Source organism: Microcaecilia unicolor, chromosome 1, assembly GCF_901765095.1.
Source record: "Microcaecilia unicolor chromosome 1, aMicUni1.1, whole genome shotgun sequence".
NCBI classification, from domain to species: domain Eukaryota; kingdom Metazoa; phylum Chordata; class Amphibia; order Gymnophiona; family Siphonopidae; genus Microcaecilia; species Microcaecilia unicolor.
The window spans coordinates 432,704,149-432,722,514 of NC_044031.1; the positions used below are offsets into that span (position 1 = coordinate 432,704,149).

Below are 18,366 nucleotides of genomic sequence, written 5' to 3' on the forward strand. Positions count from 1 at the left end.
ATATTTAACCATCTCTCTGACATCATGTGAAACTTTCTTTAAATCAATCACCTTACTTTTTAACTCTTCCTACTTTCTTACCTACTTATATGTTACTTCTTTGCCTTACCCTTCACTATCAATTATAATGCTCTATTACATATTGTGTTGACATTGTAAGCAGTATACCATGCCATACTATGTATTGTTTTTGAATATTTTCACTGCTGTAATTGCCTATTGCTCATGTTTGATCTATTCTTACTGTACACCGCCTTGAGTGAATTCCTTCAAAAAGTAGGTAAATAAATCCTAATAAATAAATATTTGAAAAGTGTCCACCTTCTCCTTCAGCTTAAAGTATACGCTGGTATTTCTTTCCATGTGTGAGGCTCACAGGATCTATTGTTTTGTTTTGACTGCAGCTAAGTTTTTCCATTCCCTGAGATGTTGCTGACCTTGGCAATGGCCTAGTCTTGCCATTGGTTAAGCAAGCCCTAGTCCTAAAGCAGTGGTCATCTTTCTCTCTCACCCAACTCCTGGATACATCCAAGAGCAGGAAAGCTACCAGATCTGTCTTTCCTGCAAAGTGGCACACAGCACTATGGATAAATTAAACTTTATTCCATTTTTGCTGTAAAATATTTTTATTAGTTTCCATATCCACAAAACTTCCAGGCATTTATCACATGTGGAGGGGCATTTTCAATATGATGTCTAAATCTGATTTTGTTAACAACATCCAAAGCTTAACTAACTTGGTTTAAAGCAACTTCATCCTCACTGTGGATCATAAATACGTAACTGATTAATGGAGGAAAAAGACCTCAAAAGTTGTGGCTCGGCAGCAAGTATAATCTCTTAGTGCTGGCACATCATAGACTCCGGTATTATCATTGGTCAAAAAACCTCCAAAGTATTCAATTAAGTCAATTGTGTACAATCTGTTGTTAGTTTCTTCAATTTATATATATATATATATATATATAATTTTTTTAATTTTCAAAACCTGCACTGTAATTTACTGCTTGTAATTCAACACTTTCAGCAACACTCCTTAACTATAAATTGTACAGGAGCAAAGAAATAGACGTGAAGTCATTTACCTTTACTTTTGAGGTCTTTTTCCTTCATTAATCAATTAAGTATTTATGATCCACAGTGAGAATAAAGAAGCTTTAAACCAAGTTAGTTAACCTTTCAGCTTTGGATGTTGTTGACAGAAGTGATTTTTGCTAAATCCGATTTTGGACATTTTGGGGAAAACATTCCCCCCCCCCCCCCCCCCCCCCCCGGAAAAACTACAATAGCTCTTATTTTTGCAGGCATCACCTATATGTCGGTACAGCAGATTTTTGATGGGTTTTTGAGGGCTAACATGTAACACCACAAGCTTACCAATTAGAGTGGGTTATGGACCTGGGTCTCCTTCTCTACAGTCTACAGCACCGACCACTAGGCTATTCCATGGGCCTGCTTGCTGCTCTAATAGGACTGGCTATAACATCTGATGCTGTCAAAAAGACTGGTAAATACTGTTTCTTTCACATCTTTGGGGGATGGGGTCAATGACCACTAAGGGACTAAGAGGGGGTCATGCCTTAATCCCTTCAATGGTCTTCTGGTCATTTAGAGCACCTAATTATTACTTAGTCGTGACAAACAAGTCCAGACAAAGATGTCCAACGTTTAGCCCTGGACGTTTTTGCTTTGTTCCATTATGGCAAAAAAACATCCAAGTTCTGAGAACACCCAAATCTTGCCCCAACACCGGACATGCCCTGGATTTGGATGCACTGCAGATGAACTGCATACAAAAATAGCAATTTGGGTGTTTTTGCAAGAAAAACATCGATGCGCCACTTTGTGGACATTTTTCTGTTTCGAAAATGAACCCCTTGATGTTTGATTGTATGATAGAAAGACACAAGAGGTTCCTTATTCAGGCTCTTTAGTTATGACCTCTTGATCTTAACAAGTGCCAATGCTGAGAAGCTCACTTCTCAAAGGTATGTCATTGAAAACCGTAGTAGCAAATACCAACAACAAGAAAAGATCCTCTATGGAGAAGTGTAGAACCACTGAAGAAGAAGGGAAGAGGTGCAGGCCAACCAAACACAAAAAGTCTCCAGTGGTTGACTATAGTAAAATGTATTAAAAGACCAGATACAGAAGACTCGACACAGTCAGTGGTTCTACATTTCTTTGTAGGCGATCTTTTTCTTGTTGTTGGTGTTTGCTACTATAGTTTTCAACAACATACTTTTGAGACGTGAACTTTTGTACAACACATATATTAGTACAAAAATTATTTAAAAACATAACAAGAATATTAAGAACATAAGAGTAGCCATAATGGGTCAGATCAATAGTCCATCTAGCCCAGTATCCTGTTTTCCAAACAGTGGCCAAGCCAGGTCACAAGTACCTAGCAGAAACCCAAATCGCGGCAACACTCCATACTACAAATCCCAGGGCAAGAAGTTGCTTTCCTTGTCTGTCTCAATAGCATACTATGGACTTTTCCTCCAGGAACCTGTCCAAACCTTTTTTAAACCCACATACATTAACCGCTGTTACCACATCCTCCTGCAAAAAGTTCCAGAGCTTAACCGTTTGTTCAGTAAAAAAAATATTTCCTATTTGTTTTAAAAGTATTTTCATGTAACTTCCTCAAGTGTCCCCTAGTCTCTGTACTTTTGGAATGAGTAAAAAATCGATTTACTTCTACTCGTTCTACACCACTCAGGATTTTGTAGACCTCAATCATATCTCCCCTCATCTGTCTCTTTTCAAAGCTGAAGAGCCCCAAACTCTTTAGCCTTTCCTCATACGAGAGGAGTTCCATCCCCTTTATCATTTTGATTGCTCTTCTTTGAACCTTTTCTAATTCCGCTATATCTTTTTTGAGATACGGCGACCAGAACTGAACACAATACTCAAGGTGCAGACACAGCATAGAGTGAAACAAAGGCATTATAGTATTTTTGGTCTTATTCACCATACCTTTCCTAATAATTTCTAGCATCCTATTTGTCATTTTGGCTGCCACCGCACACTGAGCAGAAGATTTGAGCGTATTATCTACAACACCCCCTGGATCTTTTTCTTGTGCGCTGACCCCCAAGGTGGACCCTAGCATCAGGTAACTAAGATTTGGATTATTCTTTCCAATATGCATCACCTTGCATTTGGGGGTCCCAAAAAACAACAAGGCACACAATCCACAAGCTCCAAGATGGAAATAATAAGAGCAGATAAATAATAGATATTTATTAACTTTTATTCACGCAATAGCAATCTCTGTATATTGACCGACACTGGACGTGTTTCGCCCGAAAGGGCTGTGTCAAGGGCTAAAAAAACAATAAATTAAAAACAAACAGAATACAAAGTCAATTAACAATAAAAACTATATATATATATATATATATATATATACACACACACACATATATATAAATAGCAATATGACATATCAAAAAACAATGTTATAGAAAATAATAAATTGCATATAAGACATAAGATATTAAATGTCATGATATTGCTATTTATTTATATACATATAATTGCTTTTATTATCATTATTGTTAATTGACTGCTCTTATTATTTCCATTTTCACCTTGCATTTGTCCACATTAAATTTCATCTGCCGTTTGGAAGCCCAATCTTCCAATTTCCTAACGTCTTCCTGCAATATTTCACAGTCCACACGTGTTTTAACAACCTTAAATAGTTTTGTATCAACTGCAATATTAAGATCATTTCACTCATCGTTCCGATTTCCATATCATTTATAAATATGTTAAACAGTACAGGTCCCAGTATAGATCCCTGTGGCACTCCACTGTTCGCCCTCCTCAATTGAGAGAAATGACCATTTAACCCTACCCTCTGTTTTCTGTCCAATAACCAATTCCTAATCCATACCAGAACCTTGCCTCCTATCCCATGACTTAAATTTTCTCAGGAGTCTCTCATGACGAACTCTATCAAAAGATCAACCAGCTCACCTTTATCCACATGTTTATTCACGCCTTCAAAGAAATGAAGTAAATTGGTGAGGCAAGACTTTCCTCAGCTGAACCCATGCTGAATCTGTCCCATTAAACCATGTTTGTCTATGTGTTCTGTAATTTTATTTTTTATAATAGTTTCCACTATTTTGCCTGGCACTGACATCAGGCATACCAGTCTATAATTTCATGGATCACCCCTAGAAACCTGTTTAAAAATCGGCGTCACATTGGCCACCCTCCAATCTTCAGGTACTACTGACAATTTTAATGGCAGGTTACATATTACTAACAGCAGATCAGCAATTTCATGCTTGAGTTATTTGAGTATCCTTGGATGTATGCCATCTGGTACAGGTGATTTACTACTCTTTAATTTGTCAATTTGGCTCAGTACATCTTCCAGGTTCATCGAGATTTCATTCAGTTCCTCTGTATCATCACCCTTGAAAACCAATTCTGGTACAGGCAGATCTCTTACATCTTCTTAAGTAAAGACAGAAGCAAAGAATTCATTCAGTTTCTCCGCTATGGCCTTGTCCTTCCCTGAGCGCCCCTTTTACTCCTTTGCGATCTAACAGTTTCACAGATTCACTCGCAGGCTTTCTGCTTCTGATGTACCTGAAAAAGTTGTTACTGTGAGTTTTAGCCTCTTTGGCAAGTTTCTCTTCATATTCTCTTTTAGCCTTCTTTATTAATGCAATGCATCTGACTTGCCAGTGCTTATGTTGCTTCTTATTTTCTTCGTTTGGGTCCTTTTTCCATTTTTTGAAGGACAATCTTTGGCTGTAATGGCACCTTTTACTTCACCTTTTAACCATGCTGGCTGAAGTTTTCTCTTCTTTTCACCTTTGCAAATACGTGGAATGAATCTGGACTGGGCTTCCAAGATGGTATTTTTGAATAACGTCCATGCCTGATTTAGTGTCCTAACCTTTGCAACTGATCCTTTTTAACCATTTTCCTCATTTTATTATAGTCTCCCTTTTGAAAATTAAATGCAGCAACAGTAGATTTCCTTTGCAGGTTCATCCCAGATAGTAGCTCAAACTTGATCATGCATGACACCAAGGACCAGATCCAAAATGGCTCCTCCTCAAAAACATTTCCAATCACTAAAACAACTAAAACATTTTTATGCATATTAATGAGATGGTGTATCCGTTTTTCATCGATTTTTATAGATTTCTTTTTCACTCTTATGGGCTCAGAGAATCCATATCTGCTATTATATACTTTTAGCTATTTTAAAGTGATTGGAGATGTTTTTAAGGTGTTCAAGTTTATTTTTAATGTTTTTACAGTTTGAGACACCTTCCGTAGAAGGAACACATTGATGACATCATTGGAACGCATAATACAGTCTTCAATGTATTCCACCACTATTTTAACTTATTTTCACTTTTTTAAAGACTTTTCTGATGGAATTTCTTAGCGATTTTGATAGTTACGAATTTTAGAACATCTCAGTTAAATTTGGAGTATTTTGTAGTCTGAAATTTTTGCATTTTATACTCAATGGTTTCAGAACTTTTTTATTTTAAAACGGATCTCATGATATTGGCACTGTCTATTTTATATTTTCTTTAATCAGGTTGTCATTGCTTTCTATCCACAGTTCTGGCTTTTTAATACTTTTAGAGAACTTTCTGTTTTTTTACAGTAATTATGCTAGTATGACATTCTCTGACATAAAAACTAGGTTGTCATGGCAAGTTTGTTTTAACGCTGATCCACATGCCTCCAGGTGCATGAACAAGTCTGAAGACTGTTAACCTGGGAGCATTTTACTTCATTAAAGACTGTTTTCTTATATGATCTGCCTGTCTTATATTGTCCATGTTGGATTTGGCAGACTCCCTGCCTTGTTGTTTTCTGACAGTTATATTTTATAACTACGCATTCATCACTTTTTTCTGTGTTACTCATAGGATATCTTATGTATATTAATTAATTTATGTATATTTTTCTATACAACTTTTTATGTATTTATTTAATACACTGGGTTATTTTCCTATGTACTTTTACTTATTTGCTGCATTTATATCCCACATTTTCCCACCTATTTACTACTACTACTACTTAACATTTCTAAAGCGCTGCTAGGGTTACGCAGCGCTGTACAATTTAACATAGAAAGACAATCCCTGCTCAAAGAGCTTACAATCTAAAGGATTTGCAGGCTCAATGTGGCTTACAATATAATACAACAACAATCACATTGATGGAATAAGAAAATCAGAATATAGATAACAGATAAGGTGCAAAAATATATCATGGGAACCATATTAACGGAGTAAGAATTTCAGCATTGTTGCAGATGAGGTGCATTAGAAAATTATGTATAATAAGAAGTGGAAAATAGATAAAACATAATATAATGATATCAGGACAAGATATAATATTCAGTAATTAGGGTGTAAATTAAAGTAAACAAATTAGAAAAGGTCCATTATAAATGTAGCTGGTGAAGTTTAGGTGTCAGTTTCTTTAGATACTAGCCGTTGAGCCCGTTAAAACGGGCTGGTATTGGGGGTTTTCGGAGGTCGACACTGCCCCCCCCCGCAAGATCGCCGCTACTGTTCCCCCACCCCCGGAGTCGCCGCCAGCCCTCCACCCGGCCCAGGCCCTCTCTCCGCTACTGAACTTACATCCATTCGCCGGAACGCAGCAGGGCAGATCAGCTGAGCTGCCGTCGGCCTTCCTTCTCTGCCTGTGTCCCGCCCTCGTGTGACGTAACGTCAGCGAGGGCGGGGCACAGGCAGGGAAGGAAGGCGGACGGCAGCTCAGCTGATGTGCGTGCTGTGCTCCGGCAAATGGATGTAAGTTCAGTAGCGGAGAGAGGGCCTGGGCCGGGTGGAGGGCTGTCGGCGGCGACACCGGGTGGGGGGAGCGGTAGCAGCGACCTCGGGCGGGGAGGGGCAGCGGTAGCGACCTAGGCGGCTTTGCGCAGTTTCCCTCTCTGTCCCGCCCCCGTCATCACGTATTGACGCGAGGGTGGGACAGAGAGGGAAGTCTCTACTGCGCATTTGCGAGTGAGTCGGTCACTCGCTGTTTATATGTTTGATGTGGAACTGATATATACTTTTTTCATACACATATTTATTCATTGATATTTATTCATTTACTGGATTTTAAGAACATGTTACATTGTGTGATCTGGTTACTAAAAAAGACATTTAGTATACATGTATATCATACATGTATGTTTTTCATTATGCTTTTTTAATATGACAATTACCTATGTCCAAAAGGGTATTCGCTCAGTCTGCTCTCCTTTATACTTTCGTGGTCCCTTTGCCTGTTTTATCAATAAAGTTAGTTTCACTTGCTTTGCATTCTAGGTCTCACTTTGTTATAAGGTTCTTTACATTGCAATCCATTTAGAGCTTTGTTTTAACGTGTACTTACCTTGGCGTGAGCCCCTTTGAATTTCAAGACACGTTCCATACATTTTTTCCTGCATTCACTGATGCAGTGGATGTGTACCTTTCCCCTCACAGAGATGTCAGTAAATTCCCGTATTTCTTATGGATAGTGCAATGTGTTTTAGAATATTATGGCTCATGGTAGCTCAGTTTCCATTTCAATTACATATAAGTTTTTGGATGTATACTAACTGATTGAACTGGGTTTATGTCAGTGTGCTTGGACCAATATGAGTTAAACAATAGCCTTGCACTCTCTTAGTGACATTTATAACCTGTGTTATGAAAACTTTCTCACAGCAGAATACTTGATATGGCTAGTTATGTAGCCGTATCTCTTCCAGTGCATTTATACTTAAAATTAAGATAGCACTCTCTGTATGCTATATACTTATACATATATATTATAAAATGAAAACCGGAATAGTTTTTTTTAATATTGCTAAATAGTATCAAATGTTGTTCCTTCTTAGTTGAAATTTGATTTATTTGTTTTTCTCTCTCTGGCATGTGCTTTTAGCTGACCTTTCGGTCTCTCCTCTTTGACACTGTTTGACAGATTCTTAAAGCTGGTTTGTTTTAAAGCAGTTTGTGAAAGTTTTTCCATTTTCTCTGACAACTTGACCAGGCTTGTCTTAACACTCTTCCCTGATGATTTTCTTATCTTAATCCTTTTTTTTTCTATTATTTAATTTTCTGTTGATGCTTGAAGAACACACACTTTTTAAGTGTCTTATTTATCTCATTTTATCTTATTTTATGTTTCAAAATTTGTGTATTGATGACACGTCCAGAACAGAAAATATCAAACATTATGAAAAGACAAAGCGTCAAATAGCAAAACAGACATAATGAACATAGTATAAGAAAAACCATCATCATACATTTTACAAATTTATCCCCTCCCCCCAGCGCTGCCATTACTCCTCCCCCTACCCTCTATGTTCTATATGGAACTCTTTATATTTGCAAAAGATCAACGACAGCAAATACTGTACAGTATAATAGATCAAAATATTTAAGATAAAACTATGAGCTCTGAGGGAAGGTGAAAAAAGTTCCCAGATTGGCAAAAAATGTTTCTTACGCCTGAAAGATGAGCCTATTCCTTGTCGCTCCCATAACATGTACTGATGTAATAGATTCTGCGAACCCCAAAAGGACAGGGAAGCAGAGATGGTCCACACCTTGAGTATGGACCTCTTGGCAAGAAGTGCCGCCCTACGAAGAAATCCCCGATGGTCTCCTCTCTGAAAAGGGAATGCCTCATATTTATCCAGTAGAAATCCAGCTGCCAAAAGAGGAATAGCAGAGTTCAACACTCTCTCCAAATAAAGGACAAGCTGAGACCAAAAATTGCGTATCACAGAACAGTCCCAAAATACATGAAAAAATGAATTGTGTTGGGATGAACATTTCAAGCAAAGAGGAGTGTCAATGCCGCCCATGTGAAACAACTGAGTCTGGAGAATATATGTTCGATACAGCACTTTGAACTGATAGTCACGTAAATCAGCTGCTGCTGTTAAATGGGGGATGCGAGCCACCAAGGTCACCAAATCCAATGACAATTTTTGAAATACATGTGTGCACATATTTATGCAATATTCTTGTTATGCTTTTAAATGATTTTTGTACTAACATTTGTGTTTAGTTACTTGACTCCTGAGGCAGACAGTTTTACTGATGAAACATGGACCATTTCAAGTCTACTGTATCTGGTCTTTTAATAAAATATACTACAATTAACCTCTGGGGAAACTCGCCCTCTCAAAGACCAAGCTGTAAGACCAAAGCGGGATGGATCCTCCATCAGCACTGGTCCCTGGTGCAGGAGATCGGGACTGAGAGGGAACCGAAACGGTGCCCCCATCAGCAGACTGACTAAGTCCGCATACCAAGGCCGACAGGGCCAATCTGGGGCCTCCAGAATGACTTGTCCTCTGTGACGGGTGATCCGGAGTAACACTCGACCTATCAACGGCCACGGAGGAAACACATACAGTAGGCCGTCCTCAGGCCAAGGTTGGAGCAGAGCATTCAGCCCTTCGGACCCAGCCTCTCGTCGTCTGCTGAAGAACCTGTCCACCTTGGTGTTGCATATGGTCGCCATCAGATCCAATTCCGGACTCCCCCACCGTTGGCAAATGAGGAGAAACGCCGCTTCCGAGAGTTCCCATTCCGGCGGGTCCAACAGATGAAGACTGAGGAAATCCGCTTGAACATTGCTCTGACCTGCAATGTGAGCTGCCGACAGAGAAGATGGGATTCGCTCCACTCCATAAGGGAAGCTGCCTCGGCGGCAAGTGCTAGACTTCAAGTGCAGCCCTGGCGATTTTCTCTTCCCAAAGCGGGAACGCTTAACCGCTTCAGCCGCAATGAAAGGAACACGGAGCACGAAATCAGTACTCACCACGAGAGGAGCGGAAGCGGCACACACCACACAGGGCGGAATCAAAGAACTCCCAACAGAGAAGGAGCTCCTCCCTGAGGATCCTGCTGCGTGTGTGCAAAGCTGGCTGTCAATTAGTGCCTTTGAGGAAAAGGTTTTTTTTTTTTTTTTTAATCTTTCCTCTTTCTCTTCTTCTTTTTTTTTTTAATGGTTGGTGAGGAGGCAAAGCCAGAAAGAAGCACAGTCGGGAGACAGGGGAACTCAGGGGTGAGGCAGGGACTTGGAGACCAGGTACGCCCATAAGGATGGCCCCGATCTGCCAATCGCCCCCACTCTCAACTGGTAAAGGCCCAGGAGATGCCCCATAGAAGATGAATGCAGGAGTTGAAGAGATGTTGTCCACCACCTGCTGGAGATAGAGAGAGATATACTGGCTACTGAAGGGGCTGGTCCTCTGGTATCTCTATCTCCACCTACTGGTAGATGGACACAACCCACCAGTTTCTAGATTCATCTGCTGCAGAGGATAAGGAAAGCCCCTTTACCTAAAACCGCCAGTAGACAAAATGTATCTTAGTGTAAAGTCAGAATGCCAAAATGGTGACAAAAACCCATACCTTAATCAGCCTTCATATAGTATGATGTACAGCCTACACATACGCCACACAAATCCAGTGAAGATAAAGACTGGTGGGTGGTGGTGGTGGGGGATCTCAGCACTACTAAGTGTCACCCAAGCTCCATATATTGTTCAGAAAATTGAAAAGAAGCATAAATAACCCTTCCAGGAGGGACCTCCTACTCTACTGACACACAGCTAAGCATATGAGTCAGTAATGCACAGTTTATTCACTATCTGCCTGGAGACTGAGAAAAATACTGAGGATTTTTTTGCTGTATGATAGCTTTAAGGGTGAATGACCTACTTTCTTTCTCTGTCTCCATCCACTGGTTGGCAGACATAACGCACTTGTTCTAGACTGGACTAGTATGCACGTTAAGGAAATGTGATTTTATTTTTGCTAAAATTTATTTATTAGGATTTATTAACCACCTTTATGAAGAGATTCATTTAAGATGGTGACATATGATTAAATGTATGCAAAACAGTTCAAATCAATGAGGTAAACTTGGAAAAAGGCAAATTAAATCCTAGTAATAGCAGTAACATGAAAGTGTCAGAAATATACAAATTAAAACAGCACAGTAGAATGGAAATTATTTGGTTCAGCTATCACCTTTTTCATAATAGTTCAAAGCGAGTTATATTCAGATACACTAAATCTGGCAGTTAAATTATGTTTCTTAGGTATCTAATTATGGATTTTCTCGTTTTAGTGCACTAACCTTTCCTAAATGTTGCTCTGGTGATGTTTTCTGTTCGGACTTAAAAATTCTTTGTATGCTATATCTAGGCACTAATATTGGTAAATAAAACAGGAGAGCAGTGCAGAGGCTATGAACATAGCCTGGTGGTGGGAGGCGGGACTGGTAGTTGGGAGGCGGGGATAGTGCTGGGCAGACATAGGGTCTGTGCCAGAGCTGGTGGTTGGGAGGCGGGGTTGGTGGTTGGGAGGCGGGGATAGGGCTGGCCAGACTTATACAGTCTGTGCACTGAAGAGGACAGTACAAATAAAAAAGTAACACATATGAATTTATCTTCTTGGGCAGACTGGATGGACTGTGCAGGTCTTTCTCTGCCGTCATCTACTATGTTTACTATGTTTATATTCATAAATCTGTTGTTCGGTGCAAAAAACAAAACAAGACTGGTACACATCCTACCTTCAAAAGAGGATCTGCATGCTCCAAGAACCAGCCTGCTACTGCATGGCCAGCCTCATGGTATGCAACAGTTTTCTTCTCTTCTGGCTGCAACACCTGGGTTTTCTTTTCCAATCCTGAGAAGAATTAAAAAAAAAAAACGTTTATTCCTCTTTCAAAATTACCTCTTTAAACGCCAAAGTCATACAAGGATCACACTATTTTGGCAACAGCTATAAAAAGTATTCACTTTATACCTTGATCCTCAATCTGTCTTTCAGGGAAAATGCAATGATTATGCAAAAAAAAAAAAAAAGTCGTCTTATACTAAATAACACTCATGGGCCTAGTGTTTCTCTTAATTCTATATGGGATTATACTGGTTTCTTAGGCAGGAAATGAAAACAAATATGACATCATGGACAAGAAAATTTTATTCCACCCAAATTACAGAATTGCAAAAGTTCAAGGCTTTGCATATTTGATCTGAAATGTGTTCATTACTTCTGCCAATCTCCTTTCTCGTATTCCAGAGCAGTCTGTTACTCCCAGGCAATTGTTTGAGCAATATAGTTTTTAAATTCTTTGCACAATATTGTATATTTTTTGGCACAGAATTTCCCATTATAAGGAGAAATTAGGTCTTACCTGATAGTTTTATTTCTGTTAGTCCTTCCCACTATTCCAGAACCTGTGGGATAGCTGTGTGCCAATCAACCAGCAGGTGGAGACAGAGAACTGAAAATGAGCTGAGACATACTTCCAGCGCCTCAGTATTTAACGCAGACAAGTAGTAAGGACAAACTCAGAATAAACACAACTGAAAACTGAGCTGAGACATACTTATCTTGGTATCCAGTCCAGTGTCTAAGTATTTACACAGCCAAGCAGTAAGGAGAAACTCAGAGTAAAACACAACAACCTTAAACAACTCATAACCTAACACTAACCAGCCGAGCAAACGTGTGGACCTCTCATCTCTGGACAATAAGTAGAGAAAGCAAAGTTACTTACCTGTAGTAGGTATGCTTCAAGGACAGCACGCATATATTCTCACATGTGGGTGAAATCATCCATGAAGCCCATTATGGACACTGCCATAGTGCACTGTCACTCATACTGGCGCAGTGCCTTTCTGCCCAATGCTCAAGCTTGGGACCAGCAGCACAATACTAAAGCTAAAAAGACAACTCCAAGGGGAGGTGGGAAGGATGTGAAAATATATGCTTGCTGGTCTTGGAGAACATCTGCTACAGGTTTATAACTTTACTTTCTTCAAGGACAAGTAGGCATAATATTCTCACATGTGGGACTCACCAGCTACCAGACTCACAATTTAAATTAACTTGGCAACTAAGAAGAAAGTGAGCATGGTGGAAAAAAAAGGGCCAGAGAGCGGAGATGACATTTAAGTAGTAAAAAGATTCTGCAGGACTGCTTGTCCAAACGAGCTATCCTGCCTAGAATGCTGCTCTAGACAATAGTGAAGAGTGAAGGTGTGGACAGAAGACCACACTGCCGCCTTGCATATTTCTTCAATAGAGGCAGAGCAGAAATGGGCTACTGAGCGGTGACACAGCCATGAAAGTTCAGCCGAAACTGAGCTTACGTGTAGGAGATAGCTAGCTCAGTAGAGATAGTATGTTTGGTGATGGGGATCCCTAATCTGTTAGGGTCAAAGGATATAAAAAGCTGGGAGGACTTCCTATGAGGTTTTGTATGCTCCAGATAATGCACTAGAGAATGTTTGCAGTCTAAGGTATGCAGTGCTGCTTCTCCAGAATGAGTGTGGCTTTGGGAAGAAGATAGGAAGTATAATGGACTGACTGAGGTGGAACTTTGATACCACTTTAGGGAGGACTTTTGGGTCAGTTTGGAGCACAACCCTGTCTTGGTAGAACCAGGTGTAAGGTAGGTCTGCCACAAGGGCTTGAAGTTTGCTGACTTTTCTGGCAGAAGTAAATCCTTTTAAGAAAGCTACCTTATATGTGAGGAACTTCAGAGAACAGGAATGAAGTGGTTCAAACAAAGGTTTCATGAAAGGTGTGAGGAGGACGTTGAGATCCCACACCTCCAGAGGTGGCTTGATAGGAGGTTTGGTATGAAATAAACCTTTCATGAATCTAACTATCAAGGGATGAACAGAAATTGGCTTGTTATCAACTCTAGAGTGAAAAGTGCTAATGGCACTCAAGGATTTCTGACCATATTGCTGATGACCAGGCAGGTACCATCTGCTTTCTCGAAATTGAGATCAAGAACCCCTGAAGACAGACGAACAAAGGCTTTTGGCTTATCCGCAGTCGCTTAGTTTCCCCCAGTTCTTTCACCAAGTTACTGAGATCTTCTCCAAATAGCCACTTGCCCTGAAAAGGCATTTTAACGACGTGATTTTGATGCTGCAACTGCTGCCCAATGCCTCAACCAGAGCTGCTGACAGTCAAACACATACTGCAGGCCCTAACATGTCATAAATAATATGTGCCAAGTAGACCAAGGCTGCTTCCAGGTGGGTATTATAGTGCCTATCTTGTTGCAGAATGCTGATGCCACTTCAGGCATACTCTTGCCATGAACGAGGTTTGCCGCCTGCAGTCTGACTGTGAATTAGAACCAAATGGTTGTACAGTGTTCTATGCAGTTCAAATCAACAGTCATGCTTCAAGTGCCAAAGGAAGAAGACACAGTCTGATGTGCAGCTATACTCCTCCTACTTATGCTGATCATGGCAAGAGGGATGGAGGGGGAGACGCGAAGAGGGCAGAGCCATCAAGAATATAAGTCACTGCTACATCTTGAACCCTCTACAGAATTCTGCAACACACAGAATTTCCCCAGGAGCAAATTGACAATAAAAAGGTAAGATCAGTAAACCGAACCACAGAAAAAAAGTCTTCCTTTTTGGCCATGTGAGTCATTTCATGCAAAGTATACATATTTTATTAAAGATTAGAAGTCTCTTAAACATGAGTAAAATTTGCCATCTGCAGCTTTTGCCTGTGGAGTTTCCATAGGTTGATCTCACCTCCAATAACTCGTTCAATGGCCTGCTCAAAATGCTTCTGGTTTATGGCATCAGAAAGGTGTCTTGCAGCAATTAAGGCAGCTTCATTACAAACATTAGCAATATCAGCTCCTATAGGGGGAAGAAAAAGAGAAACAATGGTAACTAACTAACTTTAGCAGTATGGTGCCAAATTATTTTACAATGAACAATCACAGGTTCAAACATGTCACAACTAAGCCTGACTACCAACTGCAAGAGGTAATATAACAGACTAAGATTTTATATATATGCACAAAAATATATCTTCCTAATCACACAATACAATAGAAGTCCCTGAATTCAATATGTAAACTGCATTGATTGTACCACAGAAATGTGGTATACAAAGAATCTAAAAAAAAAAAAAATAGAAATAAACTAGTAGCAATGGTGACTCGGGAGTTTGGTGCAAATGACTTCCAATTACAAGAAAAAGCTAATTCGTGAAAATGAAAAACTCCCACTGAACAAGTCATTTCATGTTTTACTACAGCTGTGACCAAATCATGCTAGAGTAGACCAACAAAACTGGAGATTCCTTGCATGGTGTTTTAGGAAACATAGGGGCTCATTTTCAAAGCACTTAGACTTACAAAGTTCCATAGATTATTATGCAACTTTGTAAGTCTAAGTACTTTGAAAATACACCTCATGGTAAACATGGAAAAGAACAGGCCCATAGTCTAGAAATATATATGTCATATTTTCACACATATAACATTAACAAATTGGGTGCAGATATATATTAAAACAAAAAACACATATAAAGTACATGTGATATGTGTGAAAATATCCTTCTTCCCATAGTCTTCTGCCGCATTCAGTGCCGGTGGTGAGGCTGCTGCCTTTGGTCAAATGCCTCCCTGGAGTCTTCAGTGTGCCAGCATCTCTTCCCCCCTTTGGCTGCCTTTGGGCTCTCTACTGTCCACTCTCCTCTTCTTCCCCCTCCCCTTACTTGCTTTAGTAATCTGCTCTTGCAGGCAGCCTTGCATGTCATTGGGGGCATTTCCTCTGATGCGTCAGAGGAGAGTGTCATGGCTCAGGATAGGAGAGTCCTTGGGCTGCAGTCAGGTTTACGCTTGTGGTGAAACAGAGGGTTTTCTAAGCCTGTGAACTGTATTATATTATTTTTACTGATAACATGTATTTCTCCTAATTGGCCAGCAGATGGCATATGTTTTGTGTTTTAAAGCTGTTGCAGAGAAGATCACTTTCTTTTTCAATTTAGCCTTGTAAAAAGGACACTTGCAGTACTGTTGGCCAGATATTTTTAAAGTTGGTGCTCTGGGCTCCGAATGGTACTGGAGTTCAAATCTAGCCAGGAGGTACTGGATTTTTCTTTACTCTCAGTGTGGTGGTACAGAGGAGATATATCTCTGTCCTGAGACCCTGTTCAGACTTGTGAGCAGATAATTGTCTGAAACTCCCCAGGTGCTACCCAAGTAGTAACAAGTGTTAGATAATTTTAATGTTGATCCTGGTTTTGGTTGTCTGTTATTGCTTGCTGTACTTTTTCACCTGTTTTTTCAAACATTCACTGTTTTACTATAACAATAAACCTGTTAGTTTATTGTCTCTGTTGTCCTGAACTAAGAATCCTGGTGGTTTGTGTTTTATGTCTGTGAGTACTTTCTAAAAACCATGGCCCCAGTGTCCTAGAAATCACTAGGGAATAACTTGGGAGTGGGCGACTAGCCCAGAGGCAAGTGGGACCCAGTTAGTGGGGTACAGTAGACAACACATGCCCAGGTGCTGGGAATAGACCCTCCAGGTGGCCACAGGGTACCCCAGGTGGGTGCTAGGCGTTCTGTGACAATACTGCCTAACCAACTCAAAGGCTAGGCAAGCCCCGACTGGTGGAAAGCGAGTCATGCCCCTGCAGAGACTAGAACAGACAGTGGCTCTTAAAAGAGCCCTTAAGGGGCGCCCTGACAAGTCAGGGCAGAGAGTGGCTCTTAAGAGAGCCGTTTGGGGCTGACCCAACGCAGTCAAGGCCAAGGAATAGCTGGAACAAGGCTGAAGTCACGGACTGGAACATAGACTGGAGCAAGGCTGGAACAAGGACTGGAACAGACACTAGACCAGGCCCGTTGCAAAGGAACAGGTAGAGAGTCAGGAACTTCCTTATATACCACAAGACAGGAGGTGATGACATCAGTTAACACCCTCTTGCAGGGCTATAAAGGAACTGCAGAGTTTCCAGCATACTCTTCTGACATGAAATGCTGCTGGAGATCACAGAAAACAGGTGAGGGACATTATAGTACCCCCCTCCCTGAAGCCCCCTCCCCAGACCTGTGGCTTCGGGTTTGAGGGAATAAAGGTGATAACATCATCTTAAATGTGCAGGGACATAAATATTGACAGCAAGTTCCCATGTATTATCCTCAGGTCAAAAGCCCTTCCAAGCAAGAGGATAGGGTAGTCTCTCCCTAATCTTTCTGACATCTATAATATCTTGATATCATAAGACATTTGGGACAACAAGTATTGATGTACCCCTGGTTGCATGGTCTTCTTTTTCCCCCGGGCACCCTGTAAATTTGACATTGTGTGCCCAGCATTGCTTAGGGTCTGGAGTTTTCCCCGGAGATATAGTGATGTGGGAGACAGCAAACATCTTTGCAGGGTCCAAGATGGGTCAGGATTCTGAGATGAAAGGTGAAGAAGCCTTGCCCTGGGGTGGCATCTTACCTGGCTGGAGGTCACTAGGACCGCCATGCTCCTGGTGAGGCAGTAGTTTCATTGCTTGCTTTCTGCCAGAGATGTCCGTGTTGGAGACGGCCAACAGATCAAGAGAAAGAGGTGAATCAATCTTAGGTAGGGTAAGCAGAGGTTAAACAGGCATTAAAGCAAGACCGAGAATAGGTTAGACCCCAGGCTACAATATCTCTGCAGCACCAGTCGATACGAGGTTCATGTTTCTGCAACCAAGAAAGCCCCCAAATGACCTGATGGACAGATCTGGGGAGTACATGGAACTCTATCATTTCTTGATGCTAGGGCCCAACAGATTAGAAATAGGTAAAGTAATTGCTCTCAGATGCCCTGGCAGTGGGTCCCTGTAGACCAAGGAGATACAAAAAGGTTCTCTGAGGGGATTCACAGAAATTTCATGCTGATCAGCCATTCATCCACAAAGTTCTGGGCAGTGCTGGAATCAAGGAGGGCTTGGACAACAATTTGTTTATCTTCCCATTGAAGGGTGACAGAGTAATAAGGAAAGTCAGAACAACTCTGGAAGGAACTAGGGACGTCTCCCCCACCACTCCTAGGCCTTGACGTTTTCCTGGTTTCCTGGTACACTGCTTAGCATAATGTCCCAGGCCCGCATAGTATAGAGCAGAAGTCTTGCATTCTTTGATGCCATTTCTCCTCCTCCAAGAGATCAGAATGTCCTATCTGTATGGGAACCTCCTCCTCCATGGTGGCTGGAGGAGTCAGCATCTGTGGGGGCCTGAAACTGGGGTGTTGACCGTGTAGAGCAGCATCTGCCTCTACATTCCTTAGTCCTCTCTTGGAAGCGGATGTCCACCTTGATGCACAAAGAAACCAGGTCATCCAAATTGGTGGGGGGAGATTCCATCCCACAAGTTTATCTTTAATGAGCCTTGCCAGACCCTGACAAAAGACGGCCACCTGGGCTTCCTGATTCCATTGCAGCTCAAAAACCAGGGTCCGGAAATGGATGGCATACTGGCCCACAGTTAGTGTCCCTTGTCACAGGTGCATCAAATACC

At 41.0% G+C, this 18,366-nt stretch overlaps 1 protein-coding gene across 2 annotated transcripts in view; it reads right to left on the reverse strand.

Moving 5' to 3' along the window:
* The window catches only part of AFG3L2 (AFG3 like matrix AAA peptidase subunit 2), a 159,364-nt gene that overhangs the window by 18,911 nt on the left and 122,087 nt on the right, over positions 1-18,366 (reverse strand). For both annotated transcript variants that reach the window (XM_030212346.1, XM_030212338.1), the window contains exons 13-14: positions 14,606-14,716; positions 11,602-11,717 (exon numbers count right to left, since the gene is read on the reverse strand). In XM_030212346.1, coding sequence (XP_030068206.1) covers positions 11,602-11,717; positions 14,606-14,716 — 227 coding nt within the window. The remainder of the gene's footprint in view (positions 1-11,601; positions 11,718-14,605; positions 14,717-18,366) is intronic.